Source organism: Podarcis erhardii, assembly GCF_964252035.2.
Source record: "Podarcis erhardii genome assembly, chromosome: 1".
In the NCBI taxonomy this organism is placed as follows: domain Eukaryota; kingdom Metazoa; phylum Chordata; class Lepidosauria; order Squamata; family Lacertidae; genus Podarcis; species Podarcis erhardii.
Genome location: NC_138497.1, coordinates 82559641 through 82578286, shown reverse-complemented (window position 1 = coordinate 82578286; position 18646 = coordinate 82559641). Strand labels below are relative to the sequence as shown.

The 18646-nt window shown below is 49.2% G+C and overlaps 1 protein-coding gene across 1 annotated transcript; it reads left to right on the top strand.

Moving 5' to 3' along the window:
• The first annotated feature begins 1585 nt into the window (after positions 1–1585).
• Positions 1586–18342, top strand: ZP1 (zona pellucida glycoprotein 1). Its single transcript, XM_081843184.1, has 14 exons — positions 1586–2766; positions 4712–4827; positions 6810–7574; positions 7929–9026; positions 9726–10473; positions 11021–11164; positions 13808–13992; positions 14081–14178; positions 14811–14938; positions 15029–15218; positions 15313–15463; positions 16097–16181; positions 16917–17039; positions 18177–18342. The coding sequence occupies exons 1-14, from the start codon at positions 2580–2582 to the stop codon at positions 18296–18298; spliced, it is 4140 nt and encodes a 1379-aa protein (XP_081699310.1). The 5' UTR covers positions 1586–2579; the 3' UTR covers positions 18299–18342.
• The last annotated feature ends 304 nt before the right edge of the window (positions 18343–18646 follow it).

The following is an 18646-nucleotide window of genomic DNA, read 5'->3' as shown; positions in this document are numbered from 1 at the left end:
CACCTCCCTTGTTCTCTTAGAATGGCAATGGGGCAGGTCTGAGAGGTGCTGGAACTGAGTTCTGGTGAGTTCCAGCTGGAAAAAAGCCCTGCTTGCATCCTATATCACAGCTACAGCACAGCCTGATGTACATGCACACAGAAAGCACTATAATCCCCCCCACAAAGTGTCAATTGCAGATTCTCATGTCGGTTACAGAGGAAGAGTAATAATGTGTGAGGGAGCCCTAAAAGCCACATTTGGGAAGTACCCCTTGACTCTGGACAATGCGAGCTTCCACAAATGTTCCACCAAACTGCCCTGAATTCCCTGTGAATGGGGTTAAGCACACACTTTCATGCGCTGACCCTTTAATTGACTTTGGGAAGTGTCTTTGTGCAAAACAAGCATAACCCTAGAGGACCAGAACAGTATATTTCCCACCCAGATCCTTTGATAGCTTTGCAGAAATATGGAGAGGTTGATCTTTTTAATGTGAAATTGTGTGACGAGCAATTGCATATCATCACAGAATGTCCGCTGCTACTCTTGTTACTGAAATGAAAAGGGAGAAAAAAGGTGAACTGAAAATGTGCTCCTAATAAGATGATACATATTAGAAAGGATTTTATTTCTGCAGCACCTTCTTCCAAGAGAATTTCTAACTGTTACTAACTCACCTCAAAGTCTCACAGCCTGACCCCAGTATGTTTTATCTTGGTGTCGTTAGTAGATATGCAACTTTTTTCCAAGCACAATGTTTTATTTATTGATGATGATGATGATAGACACAAACACATTTTAATGGTGATCAGTACAGTGGTACCTCAGGTTAAGTACTTAATTCGTTCCAGAGGTCCGTTCTTAACCTGAAACACCACTTTAGCTAATGGGGCCTCCTGCTGCAGCCGCACCGCTGGAACACAATTTCTGTTCTCATCCTGAAGCAAAGTTCTTAACCTGAGGTATTATTTCTGGGTTAGCAGAGTCTGTAACCTGAAGCGTATGTAACCCGAGGTACCACTGTATTTTGTCTAAGTATGCATTGGCATTGCCTTTAAAGGACAAGACTGGTAGAGAGGTTTTAAAGCAGAAGTTGGAGGCCATCTGCCATGGATGCTTTAGCCGAGATTCCTGCACTGCAGGGGGTTGGGCTAGATGACCCTCAGGGTCCCTTCCAACTCTACAATTCTATGAAAATGTGAATAATTAAAAGAGTTTAATTAATGCCAGGGTATTGTTAGGGAGCAGTTCAGGGGGCTTCACATTTCTCACACAAACACACACATTTTTATTAAAACTTAAAAAAATTATGTTGGTTATAGAGAGGCTCTGAAAACCAGTCTAAATCTGCATCTGTACATATAAATTAGTATATGCCAATATTGTTCAGATTTGTGTTGTGAGACTCTGTCCTAAGTGTTTTAAGGACCAGACAACATCCCTGCCTTCTGCAGTGCCACTTCCATAGCAGAGGCACATCACTGGCTCCAGGAATGTTCCCAAAGGCAAAACAAGGACTATCGGTTAATGGAAACTCACACTAGAACATGAATGAATGAATGAAAGGAGGACATCTCAAACAATCAGAAAACACAGCAGACTCAGCACATTTGATGACAGTACTTCCTTTTGGATTCAAGCAGTGCGTGTTCAAGGGAAAGAACCAAGCTTCACTCCAAAACCTATTATAAACCACATTCTGTGGAGAAGTGTAAAATGGTGGGGAATCTCAGAATAAAATTGGTTTGGCAAACCTATTTTCCCATCAGGGTTCCATTGTCTTTATCTGCTGTGTAACAGTAAGGGGTGCAACAGAAGAAGCTTTAACCAATGTGGGGGGGGGGGTTGGGGGGGGTATAGGTAAAGCTCCTGCTTCGCCATTCCCACATCCCTTAAAGACACAAGAGTCCTGCCAGGAAGGGCAAGGATGAAATCGCAAAAAGAAGAGTGAAGCATAAGGATAGAGGTGAAGGAAGAACAAGGGGCAAAAGATAAAAACAGAAGGGCAATCAGGTGGATGGAAAATTAGGAAAGGGCAGCTATCACCTGGGAACTCTTGATAGAGGACCCATTAAATTCAGTGAGATCGATTGAGTCCCAAGTACATAAGTGTTCACAGGACTTGAACCATCCTTGTCTCCTCCTCTTTGCATGTCGTGTTTTCTTTTGGGGAGTTTTTTTGGAGGGGGTGGGGCTTGCAAGCTGGCGTGTAGGGACTGTCTTGTTTTGATTGTATGAAGGCTGGTCTGGGAGCTTTTTTGGATAAAGAGGGGGTACAAATGGGACCCAAAAAAGTGGAAGAACATATCTTTCTCGATTTCTGCTGCCTCGTGTCTATTCATAGCAAGTGGAAGAGAGATTACTATTGGGACAGCAGAGGCGTTTTCTCTTTTGGCCGGGTTTTGCACTTTTGACCCGGTCCCCTATTAATTCCCTGCGGGTGGCTCCCCAGGTGCAGGCTCTGCTCCCTGATGAGTTCTTGCTTCAGCCAGCCCACCTCCACTGACCCTATATAATGCCAGCGTCCTTACCAGCTTTTCTCCTATGGGGAGGGGCTGCCAAGGCTCTGCTTCTGTTTTTCTTTGGTTGCTGCAGCCATGGACTGGGGCTTCAGAGATTTGGGGGGGTTAGCAATCTTGTTGATTCTGGGGCTGTGCCAAGGTCAAGGTGACGTTTGGAGGGTGGGCTCCTTACCCTCCCCATATGATTACAACTGTGGGGAGTACAGCATGCAGCTGCTTGTGTTTCCTAGCCCAGGCCGAGATGTCCGCTTTAAAGTTGTGGGTAAGGAAGGCTCTCTTTCCTCTTGAAGAAATAAGAAGTCTGGTCTGTTAGAAAGAAGGGGGGTGGGTCAGGTGTGTGTGTTTGTTGGGGCGTGAAATATAAGGGAACTCATTGAAACGTTATCTGGGCTCCTCAGTGGGGTCCCACTGTGCCTCCCTTGGTGTCTGCCAAGTCTCCTGCCCCTCTCAATTTATTTTTGTTATGTTTTAATTGTGAGGGTTTGGAAGGGCTAACTGGTGGAATGGTTGCCTGCCTTTTTGTTTGATTTGTTTTGAGGTGTGTGTAGGTGTCTTCCATTTTGGGGAGAGTTTCTCCAGCGTTGCCAGTCTTTTCTCTGTGAAATGGGCATTTTTTTGTGGTGCCCACAACAGTTCCTTGGCTTCTCAAATGTGTCTCTGGGTCTTAAAAGGTTGGAGTGGTAGGACCCCTGCTTTATGCTTACCTATGGCAGAATGGTTCTTTGGAAGGTGGATGCCAAACAGCAGGTCTCTGTATGTTCTTTGTTAGTACTGGCCAGGGAGAGGGGATTCAGTAACCTCTCAAAGGAGAGGTCACAGGGAATCAGAGGTATGTAGTTGTCCTCTTATTCTGGTCGTCTAAATGACCAAGAAAAAAGATTTCTGGCAAGCTATAGAAGCTGCAGGCCTTTAGCTCCCATTAAATCCCACAGTACTTTTTTTTTTTTTTTTTTTAATGCAGCAGCAGCTGCCTTGCTCGGCTGTAGTTAAATCGGTGTTGCTTCAGTGGAGCACTTCAGAATACCGCGTACTCCTTGTGTTGGGAGTGATGCTCCTTGCCAGCCACCTCCTTTGTGGTAGGCTGCGACAGCTTTGTGGCAATGGCAGCTTTTCTCTTGCATGGTTTTGGATATCCATATCTCGAATGAGAAGGCTTAGTTTAGTTGAAGAAAATGCTCAAAGCTGTGAAACTGGAGAGGCCACAGGGAGAGTTGCAGTTCCTGTACGTGTGGTTAGAGCCAAGGCTTGGAGGGTGTGGTGGCGAGAATAGAAACTCAAAGAACTGCAAACATTCTCCCCAAACTAGGTTTTATTAAAAAGCTTGTTTTAAGACAATTGTGCTACTTGTTAAAAAAATTAGGAGACTTCACAGTATAATTTAGGCTCTATCTGCACTCCCCATTTAAAGAAACAGCATGCCACTTTAAACAGCCATGGCTTCTTCCCCCAAAGAATCCTGGGAGCTGTAGTTTAAGGGCATGTAGAGTTGTTAAGGTACCCCCTAGTCCCCTCAGAGTTAAAATTTCCAGAGTTCTCTGTGAAGAGGGATTGATCAACTACTCTGTGAACTGTAGCTCTGGAAGGGTCTCCAAACAACTCTCAGCACACTTAATTACAGTTCCTAGTCTTCTTTGGAGGATGGGAAGCAGTATGATTCTGCTTTAAATGTATGGTGTGAATGTGGCTTTAGTCTGGCATCTGATTAAGCCTACAATTGTTGGCACATATGGATTCCAGCAGAGCCCCCTCTCAAGTTAACAGGCATATTAACTGACTATTGCAAAATGTTTTTCCTTGGTCCTATGGGGAATACTCACTGAAATAATTGCAGCAGTAATGAGCATGTTGGTCTAGCACAGGCATCCCCAAACCTGCCATCCAGATGTTTGGGAACTACAGTTCCCATCATCCCTGACCACTGGTTCTGTTAGCTAGGGATGATGGGAGTTGCAGTCCCAAAACAGCTGGAGGGCTGAGTTTGGGGGTGCCTGGTCTAGCACCTGTTGTTGGAGGCATAGCTCTTGAATTGGCCTTATTATTGGATTTCAAAGCAAGTGAAAAGTTCACACTCTTTCTATGTGGTTCAGGCACTAACTGATAATAAGGGACACACATCTGAAGAACTTTAGAAGTCTCAACCAATGCAAATAAGTTTTCTTGAGCTGTTGCATCTCTAGGTGGCTAATGCATTAACCTCTCATCAACAGATGAGTTTGGGATAGCCTTTGAAGTTTCAAATTGCTCAATCTGCCGCCACTGGATCACATCTAATGGGGCTATTGCTTTCTCTGCTGGCTACGGTGGCTGTCACGTACTAAATAAGGTGAGGCTCTTCTGGATTTTGTGTTGCAGGCTTCCCTGGAAACCCTATACTGCATGGCCAACATTGTCATTCTGAATAACACAATATAATTTTATATGGACATCTGGATTGTGCCCTTAAGACCTCAGGGGAATTGTATAAGCAGCCCTTCTGAGAGCATGTTTAGGGTTCTGTTGTTGTTTAGTCATTTAGTCGTGTCCAACTCTTCGTGACCCCATGGACCAGAGCACGCCAGGCACTCCTGTCTTCCACTGCCTCCTGCAGTTTGGTCAGACTCATGTTTGTAGCTTCGAGAACACTGTCCAACCATCTCGTCCTCTGTTGTCCCCTTCTCCTTGTGCCCTCCATCTTTCCCAACATCAGGGTCTTTTCCAGGGAGTCTTCTCTTCTCTTCTCTTCTCTTCTCTTCTCTTCTCTTCTCTTCTCTTCTCTTCTCTTTTCTTCTCATGAGGTGGACAGCTTCATGATCTGTCCTTCCAGTGAGCACTCAGGGCTGATTTCCTTAAGAATGGATAGGTTTGATCTTCTTGCAGTCCATGGGACTCTCAAGAGTCTCCTCCAGCACCATAGTTCAAAAGCATCAATTCTTCGGCGATCAGCCTTCTTGATGGTCCAGCTCTCACTTCCATACATCACTACTGGGAAAACCATGGCTTTAACTATACGGACCTTTGTTGGCAAGGTGATGTCTCTGCTTTTTAAGATGCTGTCTAGGTTTGCCATTGCCTTTCTCTCAAGAAGCAGGCGTCTTTTAATTTCGTGACTGCTGTCACCATCTGCAGTGATCCTGGAGCCCAAGAAAGTAAAATCTCTCACTGCCTCCATTTCTTCCCCTTTTATGCGCCAGGAGGTGATGGGCCCAGTGGCCATGATCTTCGTTTTTTTGATGTTGAGCTTCAGACCATATTTTGCGCTCTCCTCTTTCACCCTCATTAAAAGGTTCTTTAGGGTTCTAGGACTCGGGAAAAGAGCAATGTAAGCTTTTGCTTGCAGATGTTCGGCTTGGGCAGATGGACTCCAAAGACAGAGAAGTAGCCTTGTTCTGTATGAGTCCCCATCACATGTGATGCACATGTGAAAGGGGCTGCTGATCTTCCCAGCTCCTTCTGTTCTTCCAACAGTCCTGTAAGGTACTTTAGGTTGAGAGGGAGTGATTGGCCCAGGGTCAGCCCATGAACTTCTTGACTGTGCAAGGATTTGAGTCGCCCACTCTTCTAATTACATAATTTCAGGAAACCTTGTTGTAAGGCAGGTAATAGGCCTAACTTGGGGGTAGGAAGCCTGTTACCCGACTTCCAATTTCCATCAGACATGCTGGCTGGGTTTAGTTTTTACATTTATAGCTACCTCTGGAACCTAGCAACATTTGAGAGGCACAGGTTCACCAGGTTCCCTAGTCACTTCTGATTTTTGCTTTAGTGATTTTGCAAATAGCTGGCTATGCAGAAAGTCCAAGTATAAGAAAGGGTAGAATTGTCTTCCAAAGTATAGCAACATGTGCAGTAGAGAACTGAACAGCCTAAAACCAGGGTGTAGAACTCAGTGAAGCCCAAGGGGAACAAGGTCCACGAGGGGAAGGAGAGCAGGGAAAGTCCTGTTGAGTAAGTGGACCTCATGCCATGCACACCGCTTAGTTGTATCCTACCCACGATCTTGGCCAACTACTGCAGCAGAAATCCTCTGTCAGGAAAATTAGCTCTGTTGTATAGACATTTAAGATGAGCTTTTAGATGTTTTGGGAGGATGCATCTCACCTGGTACCTAGCAATCCAGTCCACTAGCTTGGTCGGTATTCGGCCAAATAAATTTAAATTTATTATCAGAACAAGATTCATATGTCATAGCAAGACTATGATAATGCCTTGTAACAGATACATTGGTATTTGACTCTAAAACCTCAGTATTCTATATCCATCCTGACTCATCAATGTGACAGAAACTTGCAACTACTCTATAACATTCTGGTTCAATATATCTTGCAGGATAACAGCAATAACTTGAAAGTCCGGATAGAAGAACTAACAAGCAACAGAAGAGTTGTTGTCTCCCATGATGTCAACATAATATGCCCCAAGCCACAAGAATATGTCCCAGAGGACAACATGCGTCATGTGCCTCAGCCCCAGCCTGGCGTGGTGCGCCCTCTGCCTCATTCCCAGCCTGGCCTAGAGTTCCCGCTGCCTCAGCCTTGGCCCAGCCAAGTGCGCCCACAACCTCAGCCCCAGCCTGACCGAGAGCGTCCAGTGCCTGGCCTAATACGCCCAGAGCCCCAGCCTGGCATAGTGCGCCCACAGCCTCAACCTCAGCCTGGCCAGTTGCGCCCGCAGCCCCAGCCTAAGCCCCAGCCTGGTTTAGAGCATCCAGTGCCTGGCCTGATACGCCCAGAGCCCCAGCCTGGCATAGTGCACCCGTGGCCTCAGCCCCAGCCCCAGCCTCAGCCTGGCCAAGAGCATCCAGTGCCTGGCGTAATACGCCCAGAGCCCCAGCCTGGCATAGTACGACCACAGCCCCAGCCTGGCATAGTGCACCCGTGGACTCAGCAGGGCCAAGTGCACCCGCTGCCTCAGCCGCAGCCTGGCCAAGTGCACCCGCTGCCTCAGCCCGGCCAGGTGCACCCGCTGCCTCAACCTCAGCCCGGCCAAGTGCGCCCGCTGCCTCAGCCTCAGCCCGGCCTAGTGCGCCCGCTGCCTCAGCCTCAGCCCGGCCTCGTGCGCCCGCTGCCTCAGCCTCAGCCTCAGCCCGGCCTAGTGCACCCGCTGCCTCAGCCTCAGCCCGGCCAAGTGCACCCACTGCCTCAGCCTCAGCCCGGCCAAGTGCTCCCACTGCCTCAGCCTCAGCCCGGCCAAGTGCTCCCGCTGCCTCAGCCTCAGCCTGGCCTAGCTCACCCGCTGCCTCTGCCTCAGCCCGGCCAAGTGCGCCCGCTGCCTCAGCCTCAGCCCGGCCAAGTGCTCCCACTGCCTCAGCCTCAGCCTCAGCCCGGCCAAGTGCGCCCGCTGCCTCAGCCTCAGCCTGGCCAAGTGCACCCACTGCCTCAGCCTCAGCCCGGCCAAGTGCACCCACTGCCTCAGCCTCAGCCCGGCCAAGTGCTCCCACTGCCTCAGCCTCAGCCCGGCCAAGTGCTTCCGCTGCCTCAGCCGCAGCCTGGCCAAGTGCACCCATGGCCACAGCCTCAGCCTGGTGAAGTGCGCCCGTTGCCTCAGCCTGGCCAAGTGCTCCCACTGCCTCAGCCTCAGCCCAGCCAAGTGCGCCCGCTGCCTCAGCCTCAGCCCAGCCAAGTGCGCCCGCTGCCTCAGCCTCAGCCCGGCCAAGTGCGCCCGCTGCCTCAGCCTCAGCCCGGCCAAGTGCACCCATGGCCACAGCCTCAGCCTGGTGAAGTGCGCCCGTTGCCTCAGCCTGGCCAAGTGCGCCCACTGCCTCAGCCTCAGCCCGGCCAGGTGCACCCGCTGCCTCAGCCTCAGCCCAGCCAAGTGCACCCGCTGCCTCAACCTCAGCCTCAGCCCGGCCTAGTGCGCCCGCTTCCTCAACCTCAGCCTCAGCCCGGCCTAGTGCGCCCGCTGCCTCAGCCTCAGCCCGGCCAAGTGCGCCCGCTGCCTCAACCTCAGCCTCAGCCCGGCCTAGTGCGCCCGCTGCCTCAGCCTCAGCCCGGCCTAGTGCGCCCGCTGCCTCAGCCTCAGCCCGGCCTAGTGCGCCCGCTTCCTCAACCTCAGCCTCAGCCCGGCCAAGTGCTCCCGCTGCCTCAGCCTCAGCCCGGCCTAGTGCGCCCGCTGCCTCAGCCTCAGCCCGGCCTAGTGCGCCCGCTGCCTCAACCTCAGCCTCAGCCGCAGCCTGGCCAAGTGCACCCATGGCCCCAGCCTCAACCTGGCAAAGTACAGCCTCAGCCTCAGCCTGGCCAAGTGCGCCCATGGCCACAGCCTCAGCCTGGTCAAGTGCGCCCACTGCCTCAGCCTGGCCAAGTGCGCCCGTTGCCTCAGCCTCAGCCTGACCGAGAGCGTCCAGTGCCTGGCCTAATACGCCCAGAGCCCCAGCCTGGCATAGTGCACCCGTGGCCTCAGCCCCAGCCCCAGCCTCAGCCTGGTCAAGAGCGTCCAGTGCCTGGCCTAATACGCCCAGAGCCCCAGCCTGGCATAGTGCACCCACAGCCTCAACCTCAGCCTCAGCCTGGCCAAGTGCACCCACAGCCTCAGCCTCAGCCTGGCCAAGTGCACCCACAGCCTCAGCCTCAGCCCGGCCAAGTGCGCCCACTGCCTCAGCCTCAGCCTCAGCCCGGCCAAGTGCACCCCCTGCCTCAGCCTCAGCCTGGCCTAGTGCGCCCGCTGCCTCAACCTCAGCCTCAGCCCGGCCAAGTGCGCCCACTGCCTCAGCCTCAGCCTCAGCCTGGCCAAGTGCGCCCACTGCCTCAGCCTCAGCCCGGCCAAGTGCACCCCCTGCCTCAGCCTCAGCCTGGCCTAGTGCGCCCGCTGCCTCAGCCTCAGCCTCAGCCCAGCCAAGTGCGCCCACTGCCTCAGCCTCAGCCTCAGCCCGGCCAAGTGCACCCCCTGCCTCAGCCTCAGCCTGGCCTAGTGCGCCCGCTGCCTCAACCTCAGCCTCAGCCCGGCCAAGTGCGCCCACTGCCTCAGCCTCAGCCCGGCCAAGTGCACCCCCTGCCTCAGCCTCAGCCCGGCCAAGTGCGCCCACTGCCTCAGCCTCAGCCTCAGCCCGGCCAAGTGCTCCCGCTGCCTCAGCCTCAGCCTGGCCTAGTTCAGCCGCTGCCTCTGCCTCAGCCCGGCCAAGTGCGCCCACTGCCTCAACCTCAGCCTCAGCCCGGCCTAGTGCGCCCGCTGCCTCAGCCTCAGCCTGGCCTAGTGCGCCCGCTGCCTCAACCTCAGCCTCAGCCCGGCCAAGTGCGCCCACTGCCTCAGCCTCAGCCTCAGCCTGGCCAAGTGCGCCCACTGCCTCAGCCTCAGCCCGGCCTAGTGCGCCCACAGCCTCAGCCTCAGCCTCAGCCCGGCCAAGTGCGCCCACTGCCTCAGCCTCAGCCTCAGCCCGGCCTAGTGCGCCCGCTGCCTCAGCCTCAGCCTCAGCCTGGCCTAGTGCGCCCGCTGCCTCAACCTCAGCCTCAGCCCGGCCAAGTGCGCCCACTGCCTCAGCCTCAGCCTCAGCCTGGCCAAGTGCGCCCACTGCCTCAGCCTCAGCCCGGCCTAGTGCGCCCACAGCCTCAGCCTCAGCCTCAGCCCGGCCAAGTGCGCCCACTGCCTCAGCCTCAGCCTCAGCCCGGCCTAGTGCGCCCGCTGCCTCAGCCTCAGCCTCAGCCTGGCCTAGTGCGCCCGCTGCCTCAACCTCAGCCTCAGCCCGGCCAAGTGCGCCCACTGCCTCAGCCTCAGCCTCAGCCTGGCCAAGTGCGCCCACTGCCTCAGCCTCAGCCCGGCCTAGTGCGCCCACAGCCTCAGCCTCAGCCTCAGCCCGGCCAAGTGCGCCCACTGCCTCAGCCTCAGCCTGGCCTAGTTCACCCGCTGCCTCTGCCTCAGCCCAGCCAAGTGCGCCCGCTGCCTCAACCTCAGCCTCAGCCCGGCCAAGTGCGCCCGCTGCCTCAGCCACAGCCTGGGCTTGTGCAACCAGTGCCTCCTCTCTATCCTGGCCTAATGCACCCTTCTGGCCTCTACAGTATAGGTATGTGATCATTTTTCGATGTTATCATTAAGTACAACTCTGTGATCTGTGCTGTTAAGTAAAGCAGAAGTATTCTGAACTAAGTAAATAATACTGATGGGTATTGTGTGAATACAGTAATAGTTGTTCTGCATAAAGTTCAGACTTGATTGATCATTGACTTTCTTGATTTAGTGTTGCATACTAATTCTGCATATGGAGTGTCAGGGAAACTGTATTATATTTATACCACATGGCACGGATGAAGCATGGATTCAAGTATATGAAGAATGTGATCTATTTCTGCCTCTGAATATCTGATAAGATTCTAGGAGAGACCTTTAGTTCCTTTAAAAAGAGCATTCTACTTCCTTTAATGATTCATTGGACACACCAAAAATTATTCTTGGCTTCCCACTTGTTCATTGCGGGGACTGACCCACTACTTATTCACATCAAGCTATTGCTTATTTTAAAATCTGGCTTAACATGGCATGTAAGCCAGTCCTAATAGGGCATACTTTATCATGCTCCAGATAACGCTGTAGCTCTTTTCTTGCCCTCCCAGGTTCTCCTCTAACCCAGGAGCAGTGCCAGGTTTCATCTGGAAAGATTCCCTGTGCAGGTTCACTAGGACAAGCTGAATGTTACCAGACTGGATGCTGTTATGATGAGAGGGATCAAACTACTCCATGTTACTATGGCAACACAGGTAAAGGGCAAAATGCTTTGTTTCTTTTAGTTTCCTTCTAATTGTCTGGCGTGCTGGTGGTAAATTAGGCTGGGAACCATGGTAATGATTCATTTACCAAGGGGACTTATTGCTTGTACTAAGGAAATAATAGCCCAGTTTGCACATAATGCTAAACCAGTTTGCACATAATGCTAAACCAAACCATGGCTAAGCATGGATGTATAAGCGGTTGTTCACAGTAAAAAAAAAAAAAAAAATGCAGCCAATTCACTCCTTCCCCAGTTGTTCTGCTGCTACTAAATCATGGCTTTTGGCTTAGCATTGCATCTGAACCAGAGCTCATGGTTTGCCCCAACCCACAGGCAGCAAGCCAGGAACAAACCTTGGCTACAGCTTGTGTCTTCTCTAGATCAAGAGAAACCATGAGCCTGCATTTAGATGTCATGCTAAGCGAAATCATGGCGTAGCTCCAGGTAGCACAGCAGGTTGGCTGGGGGGAGGAGCAAAGCACTCTAACTACTCCCCCCCCAGTATCATGGTTTAAAAACTCCTACAGATGAACTCCCAGCCATGCTGAGTTCAATACACCTGACACTAAAAGCCACACTGGGATTCTGTCCTGTGCTGGCTACTGCTGAGAATCCAGAGGCTAGCAGGATGAATATGTATCCAGCACAGTTCAAAGCAGCACGAACCAGGATACTATACAGTCATACCTCGGGTTGAAGTAGCTTCGGGATAAGTATTTTCGGGTTGTGTGCTGCAGTGACCCGAAAGTAACGGAGTGTGTTACTTCCAGGCTTCGCCACTCGCACATGCTGTCAAAATGACGTCACGCACATGCGCGGAAGCAGCGACCCGTGCACCCGCGGACGCGGGTTGCGCTCGCTTCTGGATGCGAATGGGGCTCCGGAACGGATCCCATTCGCATCCAGAGGTACCACTGTATAGTACTGCTCAAAGGCTCCTCCAGGCTGGTGTTTTATTACGGGTGTATTTTGTACCATGTTCTTGACACAATAATAGTGCACTAGTGATGGTTTCATGTTGCTTTGTGGTGCTTCCCTGATGCTACCACATTATTGCTGTCTGAAGGGGCCTATGAAGCAACAACAAAACTCATAACATTTATGGTATGAAGAGAGACCCGGGATTTCAACAGGAATTTACAGGGCATGCAATGATTGCAAATGAAGCAGTATGACTCCCCCCCCCCCACATTTATGTTTGGCACAAATAGTATTGAAAGCTGGGCTGCATGTGACTGCTCCGGTAGCATCATGAGTGTAAATCATCGTGACTGCACAATAAGAACATCTAAATTGGTCCTTATTAAGTGGGGTAGAAACAGCTTCTATACCATGCTATCTGGGGTAACTTTGAGTTACCTTCCCGTTCCAGGCTCTTCAGGGTTCTAAACTCTGCTTGAAGGGATTCATTTGTGCTGTGGGGTGGGGTTCCCTCTGTTTCTGCTTCCTGCTCTCTTTGTATATCATATTGTGTGTTTTATTGCTATGGCTGGTGGCTGATGCAGATAAAGATTCATTCATTCTCTGGAAGCTCTAGAAATCTCAGGTCATTTGGGGCATGCATGCAGATATTTTATAAAGAAATATTTTGTCTGTGAAATTGTGCAACAACAGACCTCTACCAAACATTTAAGCATGTTTCACAGTGGCCAAAACGTGTGAGGTTGTTTTTTGTTTGTTTGTTTGTTTTTTGTTTTTTTAATTGAACAGCATGTGGGGTTTTTTACCCATTTTGCCAAAACCACATTTTCAAAAATTGTGTGTGGTTACCCCACCAGAGAACCACCAACCCTCTGAGGAGCATCTCACCAGGGCCAAAAACAGCCAGATAGACAGAGGGAGAGTTGCCTCCAAATTCCAGATTCTACCCCTCCTCTTGCCTCCCAAACACAGAAAACCATCGTCCATCTCAGAAAAACATAAAACAGTACCTTCCACACATAGGCATGGCAGGATGTGGAAACCATATCCTGAGGGAAGGGATTTGAAGAATATTTTTATTGTTCTTTCCCCTTTCTTGTCTCCTGTACCTGCTGGTTTTGTTTTTTTCCTCGAAGGACCAATTTTTTTTTAAAGTTTTCAGTGGGCAATGGTACAATTGTAACACTGCTGTGTGTATAACTTTAACAAGCTGGTGTATAAAGCGATGTCTGAAGGTATAAAATTCTGAAAACAAATTGTGTACCATTGCATGTCCATCGTCTGGAGAAATGTGATGTTGCAATTCAGTGGACAGCTTAATATGGCTATAGTGCAACCTGTGAACCTGGGCTCATGCTGCAGGTTCACAGTATCTAGAGCTGTCACGGTTAGGGCTCTCTCTGTCCCGGGAAACCCATTCTTCCTCTACTGGCAGTGTCAATTGTATATTGATTCATATGGAGAAACCAAGGCCTGTGAGCATTTCCTAATAGGAATTGTGTGACTTAGCAGCAAATAGAGAACTTGTCTCCTGACATTTTAGGGCAGCTGAAAAATGAAGTCCTCCCCTCAATCCAAATAGAGCCTGCCCCAGATTTGTGCAAGGAGAAGACAGAAAGCTCATATTTCTTTTGAAACGTAAGAGTTTCAGGTTCTGCAAAAGATGGCAAATTCCAGCTTGTGACTCTTGTGTTGTGTTTGTGCTTTGCAGTCACTGTCCAATGCCTTCGAGATGGCCACTTCATTCTGGTTGTCTCCAGGGATATGTTGGACTACCCCATCGTCCTTGACAGTGTCAAACTGTCCTATGCCCAAGGAGGATGTGACCCTGTCAGGAAAACGGAGTCTTTCTTGGTCTTCCACTTCCCTCTCACACAGTGTGGTACGACGATTCAGGTGAGGATGCATCTTAGGTGAGTGTCCCTTCATCTGGACCTTGAAGCTTGATAAAAAGAATTATACATGTGCTGCTGTTCCTTTCTAGATGACTGGTGGCAGACTGATATATGAAAACCAGTTGGTTTCAGGCGTTGAAATCTTAAGGGGGCCAGATGGTTTTATTACCCGGGACAGCACCTTCATGTAAGTTGATCTTTCCCACGCATTACTGAGGTGGTGGTTGCTCTCTATACTATGTCTAAGAGGCATCATGCTGGTCCTAATCAGGGCAGGCCTACTGTTCCTAGTACTGCTAAGCTTGAATAGCAGTCTTCTGAAGTACAGTGGTATCTGTTCTTGAAGTCCGTTCGACTTCCAAAATGTTTGGAAACCAAGGCACAGTTTCCAGTTGGCTGCAGGAAGCTCCTGTAGCCAATCGGAAGCTGCGTCGGACGTTTGGGTTCCAAGGTACGACTGTAATTTGGATTTTCCCGTAGGGTAACAGCTGTTAGTTGCAAACTACTTTTCAGGTGCATAAGCAGAATCATTCCAGGTGCCCAAGTGAGTAATCTTGCTTCAAAAATGAGACATGTGGAGGAAAATTGTGGTTTTTTAAAAGTGTGGTTTCAATCAACAGTGCTTTTGGAAGACAGTAACTTAAGTCACATCCAGTATTGTTTGAAAGGGGTGTTAACAGGGATATATACATCAAAAAAGATGTAATGCCTAACTGGCGAGGAAAATGTAAGAATCTTTTGAGAACTTCAGGTATGTGACAAGGCTACTGAACATGGCAAGACTATGCATCATTCCGCTGTCCTGTCTTCCATATGCAGCCTCAATACTCGCTGCATCTACAATGCTACTGACTTCTTGCCAGTTCAGGTTGAAGTCTTCTTTCCTCCCACACCTGCTCCGGTTATCCAGATGGGGCCTCTCCGGTTTGAACTGCGTATTGCTACAGGTAGGTGTGCTTCCAAAGCTTCTGGTTCCAACGGTGCTCCCTCTGAAGTCCCATATAGGTGCTAACTTTCGCTTTGCCTCTTGTACCCAGACTACAGTTACAGCTCCTACTACGTGGATGCAGACTATCCTGTGGTGAAGATACTGAGAGACCCTGTGTATGTGGAGGTTCGTGTCCTGCAGAGAATGGACCCGTCCTTGGTTCTGGTTCTGCATGAATGCTGGGCTACTCCAACCCCTAACCCCCTTGAGAAGCTGCAGTGGCCAATTCTGATAGATGGGTGAGTTAAGTAGGAAGGAGGAATTCTGCTGGTTTCTCTCTATGGATTGCCACCTACTGGTCTCTGCTCAAATGGCAATGCCTCTTTTCCCTAGATGCCCATTTGAAGGCGATAACTACAGAACCCAGATGGTTCCTATGGGGCCTGCCACGTCTCAGCTGCAGTTTCCAGACCATTACCAGCGTTTCACCATTGCTACATTTACATTTGTGGACTCTGCCAATTACATGGTGCTGGATGGATTGGTAAGAGACAGAATTCCTACTGCAGCTGAGCTCGAGTAAGGGCTCCGAAATTGTGGTCTGCAGACCTTAAGTGGTCCATGAGCTTCAGTCAGGTGCTCTGTGGCACATGAGCAGAAGTAGGATGAATGCTGAATTCAGCTGTTTAAATTTATCTCAAAATGCAAGCCATCTTGCTCTGGGTAGGTATCTGACCCCCCTGTAAGCTGCAGTCAAGAGTCCCTGAGTGGATCTGACCCTAGGCAGCATGGCTTGCATTAGGTGCCAAATTGGAATGGTGCTAAATTTAATTCTACTTGAATGCAAGCCATGCTGGCAAAGGAACTGTCAGGAGAACACTCTTAATGTTCCTTTGCAGCATGTTTTACATGTCCCTCACTTGTCAGGTGAGTGGCAGGTGGGAATGGCAGTGGGGCAAAACTAGGAGGCTTGGCAAGCTTAAAGATTAGGTCCGTGGGCCAGAGGTTCCCCTCCCACTCCCATTAATGCATATTTAGAATTATGCTTTAACTGTAAGGAGATAATGTACTTTGTAAATGTTTACGTCAACGACCATGAGGATTTTGTTAAAATATCTTGGACGACTTGGGTTGACTCCTCTGCTAGCAAGCTTATCTAATGCAATGTCTTTCCTAGGTGTACCTCTTCTGCAGTCTGTCTGTTTGCCACCCCTCTCACCTGCAGCCCTGCAGGAACACGTGTCAAATGCCAGTGGCTGCAAGTAAGTCCAAATGGCTTTGCTGTCGTACCGTAAAAGGCTTATTTGAATCCAGATAGGCTGCTACCAGTATTTCCAGCATGCACAAATGGCACTTACTGCCCATGACTAGTAAACAAAAAGTAGATCTTGGTACTGAACTTGGAATTGGGGGCATAAATGCAGAGCACTAAGAGCTGATGAGCTGCAACTAGAGACAAAGTATGAATGAATAGGTACCTGATAAACACACTCCCTGTTCAAGTGGCTCTTATGTGCTATTTTTAACAGCACATTGCCTCTCTTCACAAACCTTGAAACTAGGCTGCTGGCACATACCACCAATTCTAACAGCCCATATACAAGGACACTCGAACAACCAGGTGCTCTGACTCCTAACCTCAAATGAAGATCCATCTCTTCCCACTTAGCAGTGCTGGCCTGCTGATATGTGATGCTGGGGCTCAGCAACCCCCCCCCCAATAAAACTTCAGTCCTGATGTGTAGGGGTCTGGCTATGGTTCTTTACTGGGGTAAAGCATTCAGAATGCAAATCCTTTTTCCCCCGTAAAGGGTTGTATCTGTCTCTAGTCATTGGGTGTATAAATGGGTTTCTAGGGCATAGCCCTCCTACAAGCTTCCAGCTCTAACAATATGATCAATGCTGTGCTCCTTTTCCTTACCTTCAAAATTGTATATGGCACAAGGTGGCCTACTGGTTTCTTTATACCTGGTTTCTTTCCCCAACTCCCTTTTTAGGAAGTCGTCGGTTTTTGAAGACAGGCAATGGGACAGAATCCTTGGACCTAGTAAGCACTTATGGAGGTGTGATCTTTCAAGAAAGCAGCCAGACTCATGATAAACAAGCCAAATGGAAGAAAGGTAATTGGTGGTTGGCACCAGTGGTTGGGACCAATGAGTGAGTTGAAATGATGGAAATGCTGTATATTTTTGAACAGGTATTAACATAGTTTCGCCATCAACACTAAATTTCAGTCATCTTATATATAGTCCTTTGTAAGATACAAACTCTGTATGGATTTATGCCTGAAGCAGCCAACTAAAACTTGGGGGGAGGGGGGTGTCACAAGTCATAAACTTGACTACCAATGTCCTCCTAACAATATCACAACTTTTTAGCTCGTGAGGAGTACTGCTCAGCAGGGCACGTGGCATTTATCTGCCCTCCCATCACTAGTGTCACCATGGCTTATCAGTGGGGCACGGGGCAAGAACAAAGTGCACTCACACCATTTGCTGTCACCATGCTGCTTTCTCCTGACAAGCTGCAGCAACAGCAGCTCAGGTGAGCACCCTACCGTGAGCACTGCAGCTCTTGAGAACATGCACATAATAAACTATGTCTCACAGATGTGGTTTTATTCAGAGTATACTCTACTAGCTTTGTCCCAATAGAACATACCATGGGGCCTTGGCTAGGGAAGTCATGGATGGCACAAAAGTGTTTCAGGAGGTGCAAAGGACTGCCATACCACAAATGTGCCAGCTTTGATCTGTAACTATCACCCTTACAAGTGCCACATAGTGTTCATTCTGCTCTTGGCATGACATTTTTTCATGTAGCAGTACTTGCTGGGGAAGGACCTAGCTCCAGGTAGGGTTGGGAGAGCATCCCTGCCTGAAACCCTGGAGAATTGCAGCCAGTCAATGTAGACAATACGGAGTTGGATGGACCAATGGTCGGTCTTTGTGTATGGCAGCTTCCTATGTTCTGTTCTCTAGTGCTTATTGCCTATTGATATTGGGCAGACCCTTCATTGTACTGCTTATGATGTCTGCTAAAAATGTTTTTGTTTGAGCAAGCTTACTCAGAACTTGTAATTTTATCATGTATGTTTTAAAAATCTACTGCTTTTATTATGTTTACTGTTTTTAGAGTTTTAATTGCTATTTTTAAATTATCTATACCACTTTATGGAAACCACTTAAGATTCCTTTTTTTATTAAGTTGTACATAAATCTTGCCAAATAAGTGCAAGCCTCTTTTCTTTTCCACAGACATGAGCTCCAGTGGAGATCTGGCCCTGATATGCTTGGTGGCACTGCCGTTAGTGGGTGTAATCTTGTTTGTTGTTGTGATCGTACTCTGGAAAAAGAGAAGCAGAGTGACAAAACTCTAGTACTGATGGGAAAATGCATAGAATTAAAGAGTTATAAACTTTCATTGCTTCCAGTAATTCTTCTGACATACCAGTTGCTTAAATGACCAGGTATGCAATCTCTTTGCTGACAAGTTAAAGGCATGTCCACCTTCCTCCCCATCACCTACATAATTTTAGTGGAACCATCCCTGGTGACAGTGCTTCATATGACCCCTTCTTGTGCTTATAAGCCTGGAAATACAATATTTTGTGTTCTTAATGGTGCCTATCATGGTAGATACTTGATCTGTAGAACTGTTATTCCCAGTTCCTCCATTCTGCTGCAAGAGGAAACAAAGATGCCTCTCCACAGAATGGATTTGAATA